The sequence below is a fragment of the Pecten maximus genome, chromosome 15 (genome assembly GCF_902652985.1).
Source record: "Pecten maximus chromosome 15, xPecMax1.1, whole genome shotgun sequence".
Classification (NCBI taxonomy): Eukaryota; Metazoa; Mollusca; class Bivalvia; order Pectinida; family Pectinidae; genus Pecten; species Pecten maximus.
In genome coordinates this window covers 34554282-34573616 of record NC_047029.1, presented here as the reverse complement: position 1 = coordinate 34573616, position 19335 = coordinate 34554282, and the positions used below count along the sequence as shown (strand labels likewise).

Sequence of the window (19335 nt, the reverse complement as noted above, 5' to 3'; positions counted from 1 at the left end):
CAACAACTGGTTTGAGAGTATGAAATCCAAGATGGAAGGAGAATAGCGAAAATGCTAACACGTGAAATTAACATTTTGAGAATTTGTCCGCGAAATGATTCTTTGATACCAAAAGTGTTAACATAAATTAGCTTCATTCAACAAGACAATACCCTAATATTTAATTTATAACCAAATACGAAGATGGCAGAGGAGAAAAAGGATGCTAGTATGGTAAGTTTACGATCTTCTATGACTTCATTGACGTTTTGCACTAGGGCTAGCGGTACTGTACTGTACAGCAGTATATTTTAGCAAGTCGTACTAGATATCACAGAGACAGATTTATTTGGTTGAAATGATTTGGTTTAAATGATAATAATAAACATATAAGACATCTCAAATGGTCAGCGACCGGATATATATATATGAAGTCGCTAAACCACCCGGTGCCTTTTTCCTTTTCTCATATAATAATATATATATATATACGTACACACACATATATATAATATGAAGGTGTGATACAATATCCTATCCAAACAAAGGCAAAACTACCATCCTCAAAACGTATATCGTACCACTACACTTAAAGGAAATTTATAATTAGCTAGAACTGGTAAAGTGACCTACAGTTTACTCTCCCTTTTACACTACATATACTCCCATGGCCAAAAGTCTTCACCAACAAAGGTCATACATATAGCACATGCTCCAAGATTAGGGAAGTCTCTCAGCCTGTTTTTGCTTGCACATGGAATACGCTATGGAGCCCAATATCCTACCACTAGGTGGTCAAATAATGTCCTGTATATATTTTTTACTTTTAAACATACCAGCTGCAGGTAAATGTATATTTTATATTATTTTCAGCGAACAGAGGAGTACAAGCTAGAGGCAGTTTCAGAGCTTAGGTTTGAAGTGGAGACTGGCTCTGGTGCGAGTGTACAACTGGATGTAAGTGTTTCCTTGTGGTGTGTGAATCACTGTATAGCTATCACCAGTCTACAGAATAGTCAGTGACCAGGTCATTGGAATAAACTGAGTTATAATATTGTGATGGTTCTTGGATATGGGCATTTCAGCTACAATAATAATAAAAACAAACATAGTCCAATAGCTATCTTTTGTGGCTTAGTGGTTGAGTGTCATGTCTGTTCGAGCATGGTCATGATCAGCTCTTGGATGGACCACCACTCCATTGTACCCCCGTTGCACAGTACATTTAATTTGGTGGCAGCAAAGGTTAACGGACCTGGCATCTGATAGCATGGGAAGCACAATGTTCCTGGAGACTTGTTGGTGAATTAACGGTTTGGTCATGAGGCGGCACCACTATAACAGCCAGAGGGACAGTTGTGTTTGCTGAGGATGCCAGGTGTACCGAAGTTAAGCAACATGATGCGTGACCGCATTGTTGTACCCCCGGTGCACATTACAATATATTATATCTTTGGTAAAACAATAACTTAGTTATAAATAAAACTGAAATTATTGCCTGCAATCAGGCACCTTGGGTCACTTATTGAAAAAAATATCTTGATCATAAACAGAAAAAGTCAAAAGTAATGATAGATCATCAAAATCCGTCCCTCCGTCCGTCCGTAAACAATTCTTGTTATCGCTAATCCTCAGAAAGGACTGAAGGGATCTTTCTCAAATTTCATATGTAGGTTCCCCTTGGTGCCTAATTATGCATATTGCATTTTGAGACCAATCGGAAAACAACATGGCCGACAGGCAGCCATCTTGGATTTTGACAATTGAAGTTTGTTATCGCTATTTCTCAGAAAGTACTGAAGGGATCTTTCTCAAATTTCATATGTAGGTTCCCCTTGGTGCCTTGTTATGTATATTGCATTTTGAGACAAATCGGAAAACAACATGGCCGACAGGCAGCCATCTTGGATTTTGACAATTGAAGTTTGTTATCGCTATTTCTCAGAAAGTACTGAAGGGATCTTTCTCAAATTTCATATGTAGGTTCCTTTTGGTGCTTAGTTATGCATATTGCATTTTGAGACCAATCAGAAAATAACATGGCCGACAGGCAGCCATCTTGGATTTTGACAATTGAAGTTTGTTATCGCTATTTCTCAGAAAGTACTGAAGGGATCTCTCTCAAATTTCATATTTAGGTTCCACTTGGTATCTAGTTATGCATATTGCATTTTGAGACCAATCAGAAAACAACATGGCCGACAGGCAGCCATCTTGGATTTTGACAATTGAAGTTTCTTATCGCTATTTCTAAGAAAGTACTGAAGGGATCTTTCTCAAATTTCATATGTAGGTTCCCCTTGGTGCCTAGTTATGCATATTGCATTTTGAGACCAATCGGAAAACAAAATGGCCGACAGGCAGCCATCTTGGATTTTGACAATTGAAGTTTGTTATCGCTATTTCTAAGAAAGTACTGAAGGGATCTTTCTCAAATTTCATATGTAAGGTTCCCCTTGGTGCCTAGTTATGCATATTGCGTTTTGAGACCAATCGGAAAACAACATGGCCGACAGGCAGCCATCTTGGATTTTGACAATTGAAGTTTGTTATCGCTATTTCTGAGAATGTACTGAATGGATCTTTCTCAAATTTCATATGTAGGTTTCCCTTGGTGCCTAGTTATGCATATTGCGTTTTGAGACCAATCTGAAAACAACATGGCCGACAGGCAGCCATCTTGGATTTTGACAATTGAAGTTTGTTATCGCTATTTCTGAGAAAGTGATGAAGGGATCTTTCTCAAATTTCATACGTAGGTTCCTCTTGTTGCCTAGTTATGCATATTGCATTTTGAGACCAATCGGAAAACAACCTGGCCGACAGGCAGCCATCTTGGATTTTGACAATTGAAGTTTGTTATCACTATTTCTCAGAAAGTAATGAAGGGATCTTTCTCAAATTTCATATGTAGGTTCCCTTTGGTGCCTAGTTATGCATATTGCGTTTTGAAACTAATCAGAAAACAACATGGCCGACAGGCAGCCATCTTGGATTTTGACAATTGAAGTTTGTTATCGCTATTTCTCAGAAAGCACTCAAGGGATCTTTCTCAAATTTCATATGTATGTTCCCCTCAGTGCCTAGTTTTGCATATTGGGACCAATCCAAAAACAACATGGTCGACAGACAGCCATTATCGCTAAATCTTAAATTTTATATATAGCTTCCCCTTGTTTGAAAAGTACTAGCTATAGAGGGCTGTTTCTGAATTTACACAGATAAGTAAAATGAAGGGAAAAGTAAAGAAAAGATCAATCTGTCATGGAACCTATGAAGATCATTCAATGGTGGGCGCCAAGATCCCTCTGGGATCTCTTGTTAATAATTCAGCTTGATGCCATTTTGAAAGTAATTATAATAAGTCACTGGTGTAAATTGTATGTCACACTGAATTGTAAACTTAAATTATCATGACCGTGGTGAAATTGAAAAGGAAGACAATTTTGATAATTTTATTTCATTAATTTGTAAATAAATCTACATTATGTAAATATATCATATCTGTGAGCAGTATCTTACAATTTGCTAGCTAACAGTGGTGGTTCTGTTGATACTGAGAAATCTACAACATTTTATACTAAAGACAGAATACATTTGATATTGTTGTAATACATTCATTTGACAATACATTTAACCTAACTAGACAATATAGCAATTTTCACAAAGTATACATACAATGTACAATAATTAGCAATAAACACTCAGACTTAGGACATTAACAGGACAGTAAGTATCCTCTGTTCAATGGCATCATAGAGAATGACTCGGGATCAGGGGACTATACGTTCATGGCATGGGGCTCAGAGTCTCCTTCAATCAAATCTGTAATGTTTAGATATAATAAATTGAGCCTGTGGACCCAGGATATACATGTAGGCTATATATAAGGCCTACATTTACATATTACTGTTCATTAGCTTACTTTATTTTGTGTTATAGAGCATCAGTTGAAACAGTAATTATATATATATGTATAAATATATATATAAGTGCTGCATACAGATATTGATATTGTTCTTATATATATGGGATTGATCCTTTATCAAGACATTTATTCTGTTAACACTGTAGCTGTGTTATAAGGCATAGATCTAAACGCAAGAAATTGTTTGTTTTACAGCTTCTAGAAGGAATGGCTGAAGTGTTTGGTGCAGAACTTACTAAAGGGAGACAAATCACATTTGAAGAGGGTGCAAAAGTAGCAGTGTTTACCTGGCATGGGTGTCTCATCAAAATATCCTTTATTGTTTATATGATCTATTTATAGATTATTCCTGATAAAATATTGCTGAAACAAAATTAGACAAGAAAAAATAATTACATTAATTAAATCAATATTTACCATTAATACATGACAGTATTAATACCAGGGGTATTACAACTGTATATGTTACTTGACAGCTTGAGTGTGTGAAAATGTGTAAAAACATCTGGCTGTGGAAATTGTGCAGTTTTACTAAAGGTCCATAAAAAGTAGAAGGGAGCACTTATTAAAATGAATACTCCTTTGTATTTTCATGCCATTTACTGTTTGTGTTTTCCTAGAACTACATATTCCATTGTTTTGTTGTGTAAATTGTGTAATCCATTCCAAGTAACTATGTAAATTTAATTAGTGTTCCTTGACCAGCATCACCTATCAGGTAAAACTGAGGTAGCATACATCGCCAAGGAGACCCCAATGGTGATGTACATTAACACTCACGCTGCCCTGGAACAGATGAGACAGAAGGCAGAGAAGGAGAAAACACGAGGACCAAGGGTATGACATGGGGTTCATTTTATCAAATTTAAATTTCTAGTTAATAACAAGATTTTTTTTCTCAACTGCTAGTTTAATCTGTTTTATTTGTGCCAGGTTATGGTGGTAGGACCTACAGATGTTGGTAAAAGTACCCTGTGTCGTCTGCTCCTCAACTACGCATCAAGACTTGGACGTGCACCGATCTTTGTTGACATGGATGTAGGACAGGTAAATTCAACAACTTTTCATAATATGAATATTCTTGATTTCAACCTGCCTTGCAAATTTAGCTTGTTTCACTTTCCTCAAATTCATAGACAATTTAATTTGGAGTTCTTTAATTATGCCTATAAATTCAAACTTAGTTTTAAGAAAGTATTGTTCAGCATTCTCAAAGCTAGATCTAGATTGGTACTAAGTGTACCATGTAAAATCATGAAGTGAAATATGATTAGTTTAAACACAAGAACACATCTGGACCAGAAAATGTCCAACATGATATGCAGAGCTGAAAAGGCAGTTTCAGAATTTACTCTCAAATAAACTGCAATAGTTTATGTTTTTATTTCCCTCTGTTATAATTCTATGAAATAAACTAAAATACCTTATTTTGTATAGAAAGCCACGGTCAACAGCTATTTTCAGCTGTTTGGTTTTGGCCAGAGACAATCTACCCTTCAGGATCATGCATGTTTGGCTTTGGCCAGAGGCAATCTCTCTTAAGTGATCATGTTCGGGTTGAGCTTGAGACCAATCTAACTTTCATGATAATGCTTCAGAGATTTTAAAATTGTTGTTGTTTTATTTACCAGTATTTTTTACTCATTATCTTTCAATATCTTTTTGTTTACCTATAGGGAGAAATTTCTATCCCCGGAACAATAGGTAAGTAGACTTTTATACAAAATAAGATAATTTTGTTTTATCAGCTTGTTTTTTATACATTTACCTTGTATCCTGTTCAAATTGACCATCATTCCTGGTCCATCATCTGTCCGTAACAAATCCTTCTTTATCCCTTGATCTTTAGAAGTATCAGAATAATCTGGAGGTAAAATTGCCTTGGTAGCCGTTTTGATTCTTGACAGGTGAAGTTTGTTATCAATATTTCTAAGAAAGCATTGGATAGATTTTCTGAAATCAAATTTCATATCTAGGTTCAATTTTGAGACTGATACAAAAACAAAATGAATGACAGATGTTCAGCATGATCAATTTTGAGACTGATCAGGTAAACAAAATGGCGAACAGGGGGTCATCTTGAATTTAGACTGGAAATAGTTACTGCAATTTTTAAGCAAGTATATCATGAATGTCCCATAGTCCCAAGTTGTGCATATCATCAAAACTTTAGACTTATCAAGGAGTCCTGTCAGATCAGAAGAATACATGTAGTACAGTTGGTAAATGTAAATTGTGGATAGAAAAGACAAATATCAAGTGTAAAAATGAGAGAAGTACAGAAAAATAAAACAGAAATAAAAGTAAAAGTAAAAATAAAATCAGACCTACGTGTATAACCAGTAAACATCCTACAATGACTGACACCACGATCCCTCTGGTTTGTGTCAAAGATTCTACATTTTGGTAGTTAATAACAAAAAAATAAAAACAGCGCATCAAGATAAATTCTATGTTGTTTTGTATGCTGTGGAGGGCCTGCAGTGGCTGAGTGGTTAAGGTGTTCTGACACTTTATCACTAGCCCTCCACCTCTGGGCTGCGAGTTCAAAACCTACGTGGGGCAGTTGCCAGGTACTGACCGTAGGCCGGTGGTTTTTCTCTGGGTACTCCGGCTTTCCTCCACCTCCAAAACCTGGCTTAAATGACCCAGGCTGTTAATAGAATGTTAAACAAAACAAACCAAGTTTTTTTATGTAAAAATGTTTCCTAAATATCAGTAAAATCCTGTACAGTATACAATCATGCCCCTGAGTAACTATAATTGTCTTCAGGAGACAACTAATAATTTGTAAGACTGTTGTGTGTTGTAGGCAGCATAGTGGTTGAGAGACCTTCAGATATCGAGGAGGGATACAACCTTAATGCTCCCTTAGTGTTCCATTTTGGAAGTGCCACCCCTTCACAGAACATCCAGCTCTTCAAACTGCTGGTGTCAAAGATGGCTGACACGGTGAACCAGAAGTGTGATCAGAGCAGGAAATGTAAGAAATACTGAAATAATTGGACCTGTGGGGAATGTGCCTCCACACAGATGTGGTTAGTTGTAATCAATGTTATCCTTGATCTATCTTTCTGTCCATTCCTGATCTATGTGTCTGTCCATCATCGATCTGTGTGTCTGTCCATCCTTGATCTGTCTATCTGTCCATCCTTGATCTGTGTGTCTGTCTATCCTTGATCTGCGTGTCTGTCCATCATTGATCTGTCTGTCTGTCCATCCTTGATCTGCGTGTCTGTCCATCATTGATCTGTCTGTCTGTCCATCCTTGATCTGCGTGTCTGCCCATCCTTGATCTGTCTATCTGTCCATCCTTGATCTGTCTGTCTGTCCATCCTTGATCTGTCTGTCTGTCCATCCTTGATCTGTCTATCTGTCCATCCTTGATCTGTCTACCTGTCCATTCTTGATCTGTCTGTCTGTCCATCCTTGATCTGTCTTTCTGTCCATCCTTGATCTGTCTGTCTGTCCATCCTTGATCTGTGTGTCTGTCCATCCTTGATCTGTGTGTCTGTCCATCATTGATCTGTGTGTCTGTCCATCATTGATCTGTGTCTGTCCATCATTGATCTGTGTGTCTGTCCATCATTGATCTGTGTGTCTGTCCATCCTTGATCTGTCTGCAGATGGAAGTTTTGCAGGATGTGACGTTGATCAGGTGCGAAATATATATGCTATGCAGTTCTATTGAAAGATCCTCCTTATTTAACTGTGTTTTAACAGTGCATGTTTGTGAACATGTGTTTTAGGCTGTGCTAGTGGGGTGATTATCAACACTGGGGGCTGGGTGAGAGGAGGTGGATATGACATGCTGAAACACACTGCTGGCTGCTTTGAAGGTAAGTTATAAAGACACTGTAGTATAGTGGTAATGCATCTCATCTGATGTCACTGTAGTATAGCGGTAATGTATCTCATCTGATGTCACTGTAGTATAGTGGTAATGTATCATCTGATGTCACTGTAGTATAGTGGTAATGTATCTCATCTGATGTCACATACTGTAGTGGTAATGTATCACCTGATGTCACTGTAGTATAGTGGTAATGTGTCTCATCTGATGTCACTAGTATAGTGGTAATGTATCTCATCTGATTTCACTGTAGTATAGTGGTAATGTATATCATCTGATGTCACTAGTATAGTGGTAATGTGTCTCATCTGATGTCACTGTAGTATAGTGGTAATGTATCTCATCTGATGTCACTGTAGTATAGTGGTAATGTATCTCATCTGATTTCACTGTAGTATAGTGGTAATGTATCTCATCTGATGTCACTGTAGTATAGTGGTAATGTATCTCATCTGATTTCACTGTAGTATAGTGGTAATGTATCTCATCTGATGTCACTGTAGTATAGTGGTAATGTATCATCTGATGTCACTGTAGTATAGTGGTAATGTGTCTCATCTGATGTCACTGTAGTATAGTGGTAATGTATCTCATCTGATGTCACTGTAGTATAGTGGTAATGTATCTCATCTGATGTCACTGTAGTATATAGTGGTAATGTATCATCTGATGTCACTGTAGTATAGTGGTAATGTGTCTCATCTGATGTCACTAGTATAGTGGTAATGTATCATCTGATTTCACTGTAGTATAGTGGTAATGTGTCTCATCTGATGTCACTAGTATAGTGGTAATGTATCATCTGATGTCACTGTAGTATAGTGGTAATGTATCATCTGATGTCACTGTAGTATAGTGGTAATGTATCATCTGATGTCACTGTAGTATAGTGGTAATGTGTCTCATCTGATGTCAATAGTATAGTGGTAATGTATCTCATCTGATGTCACTGTAGTATAGTGGTAATGTATCATCTGATGTCACTGTAGTATAGTGGTAATGTATCTCATCTGATGTCACTGTAGTATAGTGGTAATGTATTTCATCTGATGTCACTGTAGTATAGTGGTAATGTATCTCATCTGATGTCACCGTAGTATAGTGGTAATGTATCATCTGATGTCACTGTAGTATAGTGGTAATGTATCATCTGATGTCACTGTAGTATAGTGGTAATGTATCTCATCTGATGTCACTGTAGTATAGTGGTAATGTATCATCTGATGTCACTGTAGTATAGTGGTAATGTATCATCTGATGTCACTGTAGTATAGTGGTAATGTATCTCATCTGATGTCACTAGTATAGTGGTAATGTATATCATCTGATGTCACTGTAGTATAGTGGTAATGTATCTCATCTGATGTCACTGTAGTATAGTGGTAATGTATCTCATCTGATGTCACTGTAGTATAGTGGTAATGTATCTGATCTGATGTCACTGTAGTATAGTGGTAATGTATCTCATCTGATGTCACTGTAGTATAGTGGTAATGTATCATCTGATGTCACTGTAGTATAGTGGTAATGTATCTCATCTGATGTCACTGTAGTATAGTGGTAATGTGTCTCATCTGATGTCACTAGTATAGTGGTAATGTATGTCATCTGATGTCACTGTAGTATATAGTGGTAATGTATCATCTGATGTCACTGTAGTATAGTGGTAATGTATCTCATCTGATGTCACTGTAGTATAGTGGTAATGTATCATCTGATGTCACTGTAGTATAGTGATAATGTATCTCATTTGATGTCACTGTAGTATAGTGGTAATGTATCATCTGATGTCACTGTAGTATAGTGGTAATGTATCTCATCTGATGTCATTGTAGTATAGTGGTAATGTATCTCATCTGATGTCACTGTAGTATAGTGGTAATGTATCTCATCTGATGTCACTGTAGTATAGTGGTAATGTATCTCATCTGATGTCACTGTAGTATAGTGGTAATGTATCATCTGATGTTACTGTAGTATATAGTGGTAATGTATCATCTGATGTCACTGTAGTATAGTGGTAATGTATCTCATCTGATGTCACTGTAGTATAGTGGTAATGTATCTCATCTGATGTCACTGTAGTATAGTGGTAATGTATCTCATCTGATGTCACTGTAGTATAGTGGTAATGTATCTCATCTGATGTCTCTTAAATCTAACAATTTTTGGATATATATGTCAATTTGTGTTATATTAAACATCTCCCACATTGGGCTACTTACTTACATTGTATCTGTTGAAGAACATTTTCTTAAAAAAAAGATTTCACCAGAGACCAATACTCAAGTGTCCTATTTTAATCACCTTTTGTCCATCATCATGAGTCCGTAAACAATTACCATTTTGGATTTCTTCTCAGAAACCTGCCTTGTAACAATTTCAAAGGAATTTTGCAGAAAGCTTATTACAGGTCAAACAAAATTGTCAATTATATGGTCCCCACCCCACAGGAGCTGATGGACAAAAAAAGGTTAAAATTGACTGAATGTTCAGAAATCTTCTTCTCACGACCCCAAATAAGGTAGAATGAAATAATCTTCGTAGATGGAAGGGTTTAAAGGTGCCAAAAAGGGTCAATTTGAATGGAATACTTCTAAAACTCTGGTGACCATTGAGGCCCATTGACCTCCTGTATACATCTACATGTATACTCTCAGTATCCTTAACTCTTAGACTATTACATTTTTACTGCAAAATATTGACAAGATAATTAAACAGCTATGCATTGATAAAGGGGTATACAATACGATTGTGCTGTACTATTAACTATTTATAGACATGATGATGTCATATTTAAACTATTTATAGACATATGATGATGTCATATTTAAACTATTTATAGACATGATGAGGTCATATTTATACTATTTATAGACATGATGAGGTCATATTTAAACTGGGACTTGATGATGTCATATTTAAACTATTTATAGACATGATGATGTCATATTTAAACTATTTTTAGACTTGATGAGGTCATATTTATACTATTTATAGACATATGATGAGGTCATATTTAAACTATTTATAGACATATGATGATGTCATATTTAAACTATTTATAGACATGATGAGGTCATATTTATACTATTTATAGACATGATGAGGTCATATTTAAACTATTTATAGACCTATGATGAGGTCATATTTAAACTTTTTTTAGACAGGATGAGGTCATATTTAAACTATTTATAGACATATGATGAGGTCATATTAAAACTATTTATAGACATGATGAGATCATATTTGAGGTGCTATAATTAATTGGTCTTTTCAGGAACATGTTTTCCTAGTAATCAAACTGTTTTGATTATTTACAGTTGATGTTATAATCGTGTTGGACCAGGAGCGACTGTACACGGAACTTAAACGGGATATGCCTGACTTTGTGGAGGTCCTTCTTCTACCCAAGTCTGGAGGGGTGTGTCCCTATATATTATTCCTATTTATGGCCAACTGTTCCTGTTTCCTTATTTTGTTAGGATACAAACATGTAACAATGGAAAAGAATATATAAGTACATTGTAATCATGAATTAGGGCTCTTCATTGTCAAATCAAGGCTGCTGTTATTATAAATAGAATAGAACCAGAAAAAAAATTGTCAAAAATACTGAATGGAAGGTAAAACATTCTAAAATTTCTCCTGATGATAAACTCTGACAAGCAATGTGGGCTTTATGAGAAAGTTTGTGTGTACCTTATGTCAACCCTTAAACTAATTTAGATTCAAAATATTTTAAAAAAATGTATAACATGTACATTTGTACTCGTATTTGTATATTTCAAGCATATAATGAGGGTTTGGCATTAACAGTTGCCCACATTCTCATTCTTCTTGCCCGGTCAGACAATCTAAATGTCCACTGTCCAGTAGTTGATCTTCCTAACACCACATTGTGACAAGTTAATACCACACAAAATTCAAAGCAGTAAATTCAGTATAATTGTAACACTTAGGTTTAGAGACTGACATGTTGCGGTGCCCTGACATATCAGTGTTCTAGTTCTGTACCACATACAGTATACAAATACAAAGCTAGTTTTGGTTATACTTTGTCTTACAGAGATGAAAGTCTTCAGCCAATTGGCTGATTTCAGCCTTTTTAGCTCTCCAAAAAACGACTAATTCCACATAAAGTTTCCACTAAAGAAATAAATTTCAGCCGTTCTTAAGATTTTCCATTTTCATCTCGGGCTTATACAATGCTTATTATTAACAGTAAGAGGTAGATAATTCAAAGCCTTCAGATGTTTCATCAGCGTGTACACTACATGTTAGTTAATGTCTACTGTCTCCTGCAGGTGGTGGAGAGAAATTCCAGTGTCAGGGCAGATGATCGGGACGCAAAGGTGCGAGAGTATTTCTATGGTCTCCGCAAGGACAACAAAGACAGTTTTTACCCTCATCCGCTACACATCAGCTTTAACGAAGTCAAGATTTACAAAATAGGAGGTAAAACATTTATGTAACCGGTGTTTGATGTTAAAGCACAAAAACATTTTATTTCTCTTTTGGATTTGTTTGTGTTATCCAGATAGAAACGAGACTTAAACTGTATGTTCTTTTGTTAAAGATGTAAGCCGGGTTTGCACTGGGCATTTCATAAATGGGGTCCTTTTCAGATAAAATGGGGTCCCTGTGAATAATTTGAATGGAGCTTCCAGAAAGAAATGGGGTCCTTTCAATTTTCTGTAAGATAGACAGAGGCTTTTTTTTCCTCACCTGTAATGAAAAGTTGCAAAAGGGAGACTTATTTTTTTCTTTAAACTTTTACATTGGATCCCTTGTATAAAATGTGTATCTTTCACCAATTATTGTATATGTATAAACAGTTAGATGACAAAGTTGACATTTATCACACTTTTCATTTACGAAATATAATTCAGAATTTTTTTACCAGTGACTCTGGAAATTAGAGATACTGGGAATCTGGACTTAAAAGTTTTGTATCAATTAGCTCAGTTTCTCAAAAGGTACATATACATTGTAGCAGTATTATTCAAACCAAACCTGGACTATAGCTGCATTATATAGTATGAACACCTCAACACACTCAATAGTTAAGATGTGAATTTGAATTTTTTTATTTTGAGGTTCAAAACCTAGAGGAAGATTTTGAGAAGTTAATGTAAGATCTTTTAAATTGATGCTTCTTCAATTGTCTTGTGACGAAGGCCTTGGTATATTTTATATATGTGACGAAGGCCTTGGTATATTTTATATATGTGACGAAGGCTTTGGTATATTTTATAGATGTGACACAGGCCTTGGTATATTTTATATATATGACGAAGGCCCTGGTATATTTTATATATGTGACGAAGGCCTTGGTATATTTTATATATATGACGAAGGCCCTGGTATATTTTATATATGTGACGAAGGCTTTGGTATATTTTATAGATGTGACACAGGCCTTGGCATATTTTATATATGTGACACAGGCCTTGGTATATTTTATACATGTGACACAGGCCTTGGTATATTTTAGAGATGTGACACAGGCCTTGGTATATTTTATAGATGTGACACAGGCCTTGGTATATTTTATACATGTGACACAGGCCTTGGTATATTTTATATATGTGACACAGGCCTTGGTATATTTTATAGATGTGACACAGGCCTTGGTATATTTTATACATGTGACACAGGCCTTGGTATATTTTATATCTGTGACACAGGCCTTGGTATATTTTATATATGTGACACAGGCCTTGGTATATTTTATATATGTGACACAGGCCCTGGTATATTTTATATATGTGACACAGGCTTTGGTATATTATATACATGTGACACAGGCCTTGGTATATTTTATATATGTGACACAGGCTTTGGTATATTTTATACATGTGACACAGGCCTTGGTATATTTTATAGATGTGACACAGGCCTTGGTATATTTTATATATGTGACACAGGCCTTGGTATATTTTATATATGTGACACAGGCCTTGGTATATTTTATAGATGTGACACAGGCCTTGGTATATTTTATATATGTGACACAGGCCTTGGTATATTTTATATATGTGACACAGGCCTTGGTATATTTTATACATGTGACACAGGCCTTGGTATATTTTATATATGTGACACAGGCCCTGGTATATTATATACATGTGACACAGGCCTTGGTATATTTTATACATGTGACACAGGCCTTGGTATATTTTATATATGTGACACAGGCCTTTGTATATTTTATACATGTGACACAGGCCTTGGTATATTTTATATATGTAACACAGGCCCTGGTATATTATTTACATGTGACACAGGCCTTGGTATATTTTATACATGTGACACAGGCCTTGGTATATTTTATATATGTGACACAGGCCTTTGTATATTATATACATGTGATACAGGCCATGGTATATTATATACATGTGACACTGGCCTTGGTATATTTTATAGATGTGACACAGGCCTTGGTATATTTTATATATGTGACATAGGCCTTGGTATATTTTATATATGTGACACAGGCCCTGGTATATTTTATATATATGACACAGGCCTTGGTATATTTTATATATGTAACACAGGCCTTGGTATATTTTATATATATGACACAGGCCCTGGTATATTTTATATATGTGACGAAGGCCTTGGTATACTTTATACATGTGACACAGGCTTTGTTATATATTATAAACAGCTCCAGCACTGCCTGACTCCTGTCTACCTTTGGGGATGAAGTCACAAGACAACATGCTGAAGCTCATGCCTGTTACACCAAGTAAGTTTCTATCACAGGAAAATCTTGTTTGTCTACATGTACTAAATGTTAAATAACACTTTGATAGCCAGTCACCTAATGAAGTCTTTGATAATAAGTAATTATTTATAAGTATAAAGTTATTTATTTATTTATGAAACCAAAAATTTTTTAAACAGAGTATATTCGCATATTATGATTAATATAAGTGTGATACAGGTCTGTACATTTCTATAACATAATTTCAGTAGATGTGCATTTCTGTTATGTAATACCTGTACATTTCTTCTGTGATGTAACACCTGTACAATTCTGTTATAAAACACCTGTACATTTCTGTGATGTAACACCTGTATATTTCTGTGATGTAATACCTGTACATTTCTGTGATGTAATACCTGCATATTTCTGAAAAGTAACGTGTATATTTCTGTGATGTAGCACCTGCACATTTCTATGATGCAACACATATTATTTCTGTGATGTAACACCTGTATATTTCTGTAATAAAACACCTGCATATTTCTAATAAGTAACGTGTATATTTCGTTGATGAAACACCTGTATATTTCTGTGATGTAACAGCTGTGCATTTCTGTGGTGTAACACCTGTATATTTCTGTAATAAAACACCTGTATATTTCTGTGATGTAACACCTGTATATTTCTGTGATGTAACACCTGTATTTTTCTATGATGTAACACCTGTACATTTCTGTGATGTAACACCTGTATATTTCTGTGATGTAGTACTACCTGTACATTTCTATGATGTAATACCTGTACATTTATTTCTATGATGTAACACCTGTATATTTTTGTTATAAAACACCTGTACATTTCTTTGATGTAACATGTACACCTGTATATTTCTTTGATGTAACATGTACACCTGTATATTTCTTTGATGTAACATGTACACCTGTATATTTCTTTGATGTAACATGTACACCTGTATATTTCTTTGATGTAACATGTACACCTGTACATTTCTTTGATGTAACATGTACACCTGTACATTTCTTTGATGTAACATGTACACCTGTACATTTCTGTAATTAACAGGTAATAGCCTTTTACATCATGTCCTGAGTATCAGTATGGCTAACACAGTGGAGGATAATATCCTGGAGTCAAACATTTTGGGACATGTTGTCATGTAAGTTACCATAGCAACCACTATGACCAACAATCTTAATAATGCTGATCTATGAATATTTATTACTGTACCGGTGTATGACTGTGCCGGTATATATATAAACCACTGTTGTTTATATTTCAGTACTGGTGTCTGACCACCGTTATATGACTGTACTGGTATATATATAAACCACTGTTATTCATATTTCAGTACTGGTGTCGACTTGGAAAAGCAGATGTTTACAGCGCTGTCTCCGTCCGCCGTCACCCCACCTCGTAATATCTGGATCATGTCTGAGATCCAGTTTATGGATATTGAGTGATCACAGCCATGAATTTGTGAAGAAACAAACATTCCAGCTGATTAACACAACCAACATGTCAGCCTGGTGGAGTGGACTGTCAGCTAGTCACATTCAGTCACAACTAATACATGTTATTCCTTCCAACCAGCACGCCCTTCTGAGATAGTGTATCACAGTTGGGTTGTGTCTACAGTGATACAAGCTACTACTGGGTAGAATAACCACAAGACACGTTCTGTGGTATATAGAAACAGGTATACTGCCCTCAAAGCTTAACATGTAACTTTGACATGTTGATGTATAATAAGCCCATAAAATGACTGATCAACATTACTGAACTGACCCATATTATTGCAAAATATTAAGGATTATAATGTTAGACAAGTCATCAAATGAACATCATTTTTAACATTGAAATTGGTTTTATTGAATTATAACATTTTGTCTAGAAAGTGTCAGAACCTCTAAGAGGTTGGTGTGGTGATGGTCACTATAGAAACAGTTTTAAGTTCGTCAATAAAAAATGTTCTAGATCTATACAGATTCAGATTCTAAGTCTGACTATAGAAGCTTTCTACTGTCAATGATGTTTCAGTGCCTAATGAAACCTTGTGATGATCAGTGATATCTAAAGTATTTCTAGTTCATCTCCCACTTCATAAAGTGTGACATGTAATTGTCCATCCAAAAATGCCTGAAAAAGCTATATACAAGATATCTCATGAGCCCCTGGACAGATTTAGTTCATTTTCACCCCATAACATCACCCCATAACATCACCCCATCAAGTTCTTCATTTGATTAGAGATTGGTGGTCATGATCATTGGTCAAGGTTAAAGGTTAAAGGTCGCTCTTGACTACTTTTCAAATGAAAACCTTGTGTACAAGATATCTCATGGAGAGTATCAGTTGATATTTTCTCCAGTACATTTCACCATCAGATTCTACACCTGATTACATTTTGGTTGTCAACGGTTAAGATTAAAGGTCAAAGGTCACATTTGACAAATTCGAAAATAAAAACATTGTGTACATGCTAAGGTATCCCATGAACCCCTGAACAGATTTGATTTTATTGATTGGTGGAGGGAGTGGGAGGTGGAAGGGGGGGGGGTATATCCCTACTGCCCCCCGCTCACTTTTATTTGGTGGCGTAAGTATGGGATACAGTGAAGTAACAGATTATTATGATTTGATGTTACTGACCATACATATATCACACAATATCCTGCTGATATATATCTGAATACAAATGTATGCTAGGTGTAAGAAACACTGTAAAGTATGTATCGGCCATTGAGACAACTGTGGAATCTTTTAGAAACAGTGAAACACTGCATGTTTATATATAAAATGTACAGGGATGAAAACTGAAACATTAAATATTGTCGATCTGTCTGTGTAATATTTGTTGTTATATATTTTTCAATAAAGAACAACTATTTTAAGTTACATATTGTGTCTTTTTTTTGTTTGTTTTTCTGTTTTTGACTGCACATCCAAAGCTCTGATGATATTTTAAGCAGAAGTTGTTTAGCCATCTGATCTAAATATCCAGGTTGACTTCATATGTAACTGCTTGCAATTGGATTCTTTTATTGTTAAAAACCTATTCTCCAGACCTGCTGATAAATTTTCAACCAACAATGGTATTCAACATGAAATACCCTTTCTTGACCCCTATATACTATCGCTTTACCAATCTGACAAAGTGTAACAAAGGGGAGTAACTCTGATGGTTCAGAATTGAAACACTCCACTAAACCACAACCTGTTGATGACTTTGGAGCAGTGGATATCTGACCATAAACACCAGGAGACCATGCGTATGACTAGGGTCAGTCCTTTTGTATCTGCGAGTATGGTCAATTTAAGTGGACTTTGTAGTAAGTGGGAGGGGGCACAAGCTTAGTCTCTTAGGACATGTTTACGGTCTGCTTCCAGTTTATGCATCAATCTGTAAATGACTGGAAACAGCAGGTAAATGATATATATATATATTAGTGTAAATCTCTATTGTTGTGAATATACCATCGGATCTTACATTGGGATATTAATAGAATTGTACAATGTGTCCGACATCATCTATTATAAAATATACCTTTGTGGTTAATTGTATGTAGCTACTACTAAGTGTCATAGAGTTTGGATTTTCATTTTTGTGTCCCCGCCATGAACGGATTTTTTTTGGGGGGGGGGGCGGGGGGGGGGATGCAGTGCTGACCATGTCTCTTCCATCTTGTTCCAATGCTATAGCTAATCTTAGGAATTGCTGAGGTTTTGCGGTTTAAGTGGCAGCAGGGGCATTCTTGTCATACAGACATTTTCTAGCCTACTCAACTATCAAGAAATACTTTTTGGAAGCTGTTTGTGTGTTTTAGTGTCTATAGGTACACAAAACTGTACATGGGACATTCCCACTAGCTTATAAAGGTTTGGTGATTCTCTTTTCAGTGTCATATATAATGTAATTTATCATGAAAAACGAATAAAAACAAATAACGACCAGCTAGGTGTTTAATCAAATCTTGTTCCTCGTTAACACTGCTGATTAGTCATTCCATTGGTTGTTCCATCGCCATCCTGGGAAGCCATTGTCTCCATTATCTCCATTGTCACCATTAAACCCATTGTCCCCATTATCTACAACACATCGGTCAAAATGGTCACTTGTAAAATGTCAGCAACATTATGTCAAATGTTAAATTATGGTTTTGTGACCTTCCAGTGAAAAATATTAATGTGAAGAAGACTTTCCTTATTTGAATTTAATGAAAATATAGCATGAAAAACCAATGGATATAAGCACAGGCGTCTGTACTGGTGGCAAAAATTTCGGTCCCTATTTTACTATATCATCGATACAGTAGATTAAGGGATAATTTTGTTTTTTCATAAATGATAACCAGATGGAGACGCCTGTGGTATCAGAGCCTAACAAGAAAGCTTGTTTGCCGCCCTTTGAACCATAGGGTTGTGTTCACATAATACATCTACAAACTTTTGTCCATGCTAGAATAATTTAACAATACTACATAGAACAAAATTCCTTGTATTTATATTCATGGCTCCATAGCAACCACTTAAATAACAAAAGTTCTATGTAATACTTGTCAGTATCAATGACGAATATAAGCAATTGTCCTGTGACGTCATAAATAAGTCGACACACCAGATGTAGGTCAAAATGTATGGCAGAGTGACCTACTTTTGATACATGACATATCATGTTGGTTAACCGATGTCCCAAGTATGAAGTTCCAGTGACAAGAAGTGAAGAAGGTAAGAGTTTTTTCATTGATATAGGTCAAAAGTCAAAATGTAGGTCAGAAAGACCCAATTTTGGTACAACTTCAGGTTATTTCCTGTGTGTCAAAGTAAAATTATGACATGATC

At 35.7% G+C, this 19335-nt stretch overlaps 1 protein-coding gene across 1 annotated transcript; it reads left to right on the top strand.

Moving 5' to 3' along the window:
- On the top strand, window positions 1–17391 carry LOC117343689 (polyribonucleotide 5'-hydroxyl-kinase Clp1-like). The gene is made up of 13 exons (XM_033906150.1): window positions 1–213; window positions 853–936; window positions 4103–4216; window positions 4619–4744; window positions 4841–4954; window positions 5584–5611; window positions 6720–6890; window positions 7657–7746; window positions 11084–11184; window positions 12068–12218; window positions 14434–14514; window positions 15559–15652; window positions 15845–17391. Exons 1-13 carry the CDS (start codon window positions 184–186, stop codon window positions 15954–15956), a joined length of 1296 nt encoding a protein of 431 aa, XP_033762041.1. The 5' UTR covers window positions 1–183; the 3' UTR covers window positions 15957–17391.
- Window positions 17392–19335: the final 1944 nt, after the last annotated feature.

Bases quoted from the DNA above. Each gene is read 5' to 3' on its own strand.
- LOC117343689 (XM_033906150.1), top strand. From the start codon at position 184: ATGGCAGAGGAGAAAAAGGATGCTAGTATG. The intron at 7,747-11,083 runs GTAAGTTATAAA...GATTATTTACAG, and splicing joins CACTGCTGGCTGCTTTGAAG to TTGATGTTATAATCGTGTTG. The intron at 15,653-15,844 runs GTAAGTTACCAT...TTCATATTTCAG, and splicing joins ATTTTGGGACATGTTGTCAT to TACTGGTGTCGACTTGGAAA.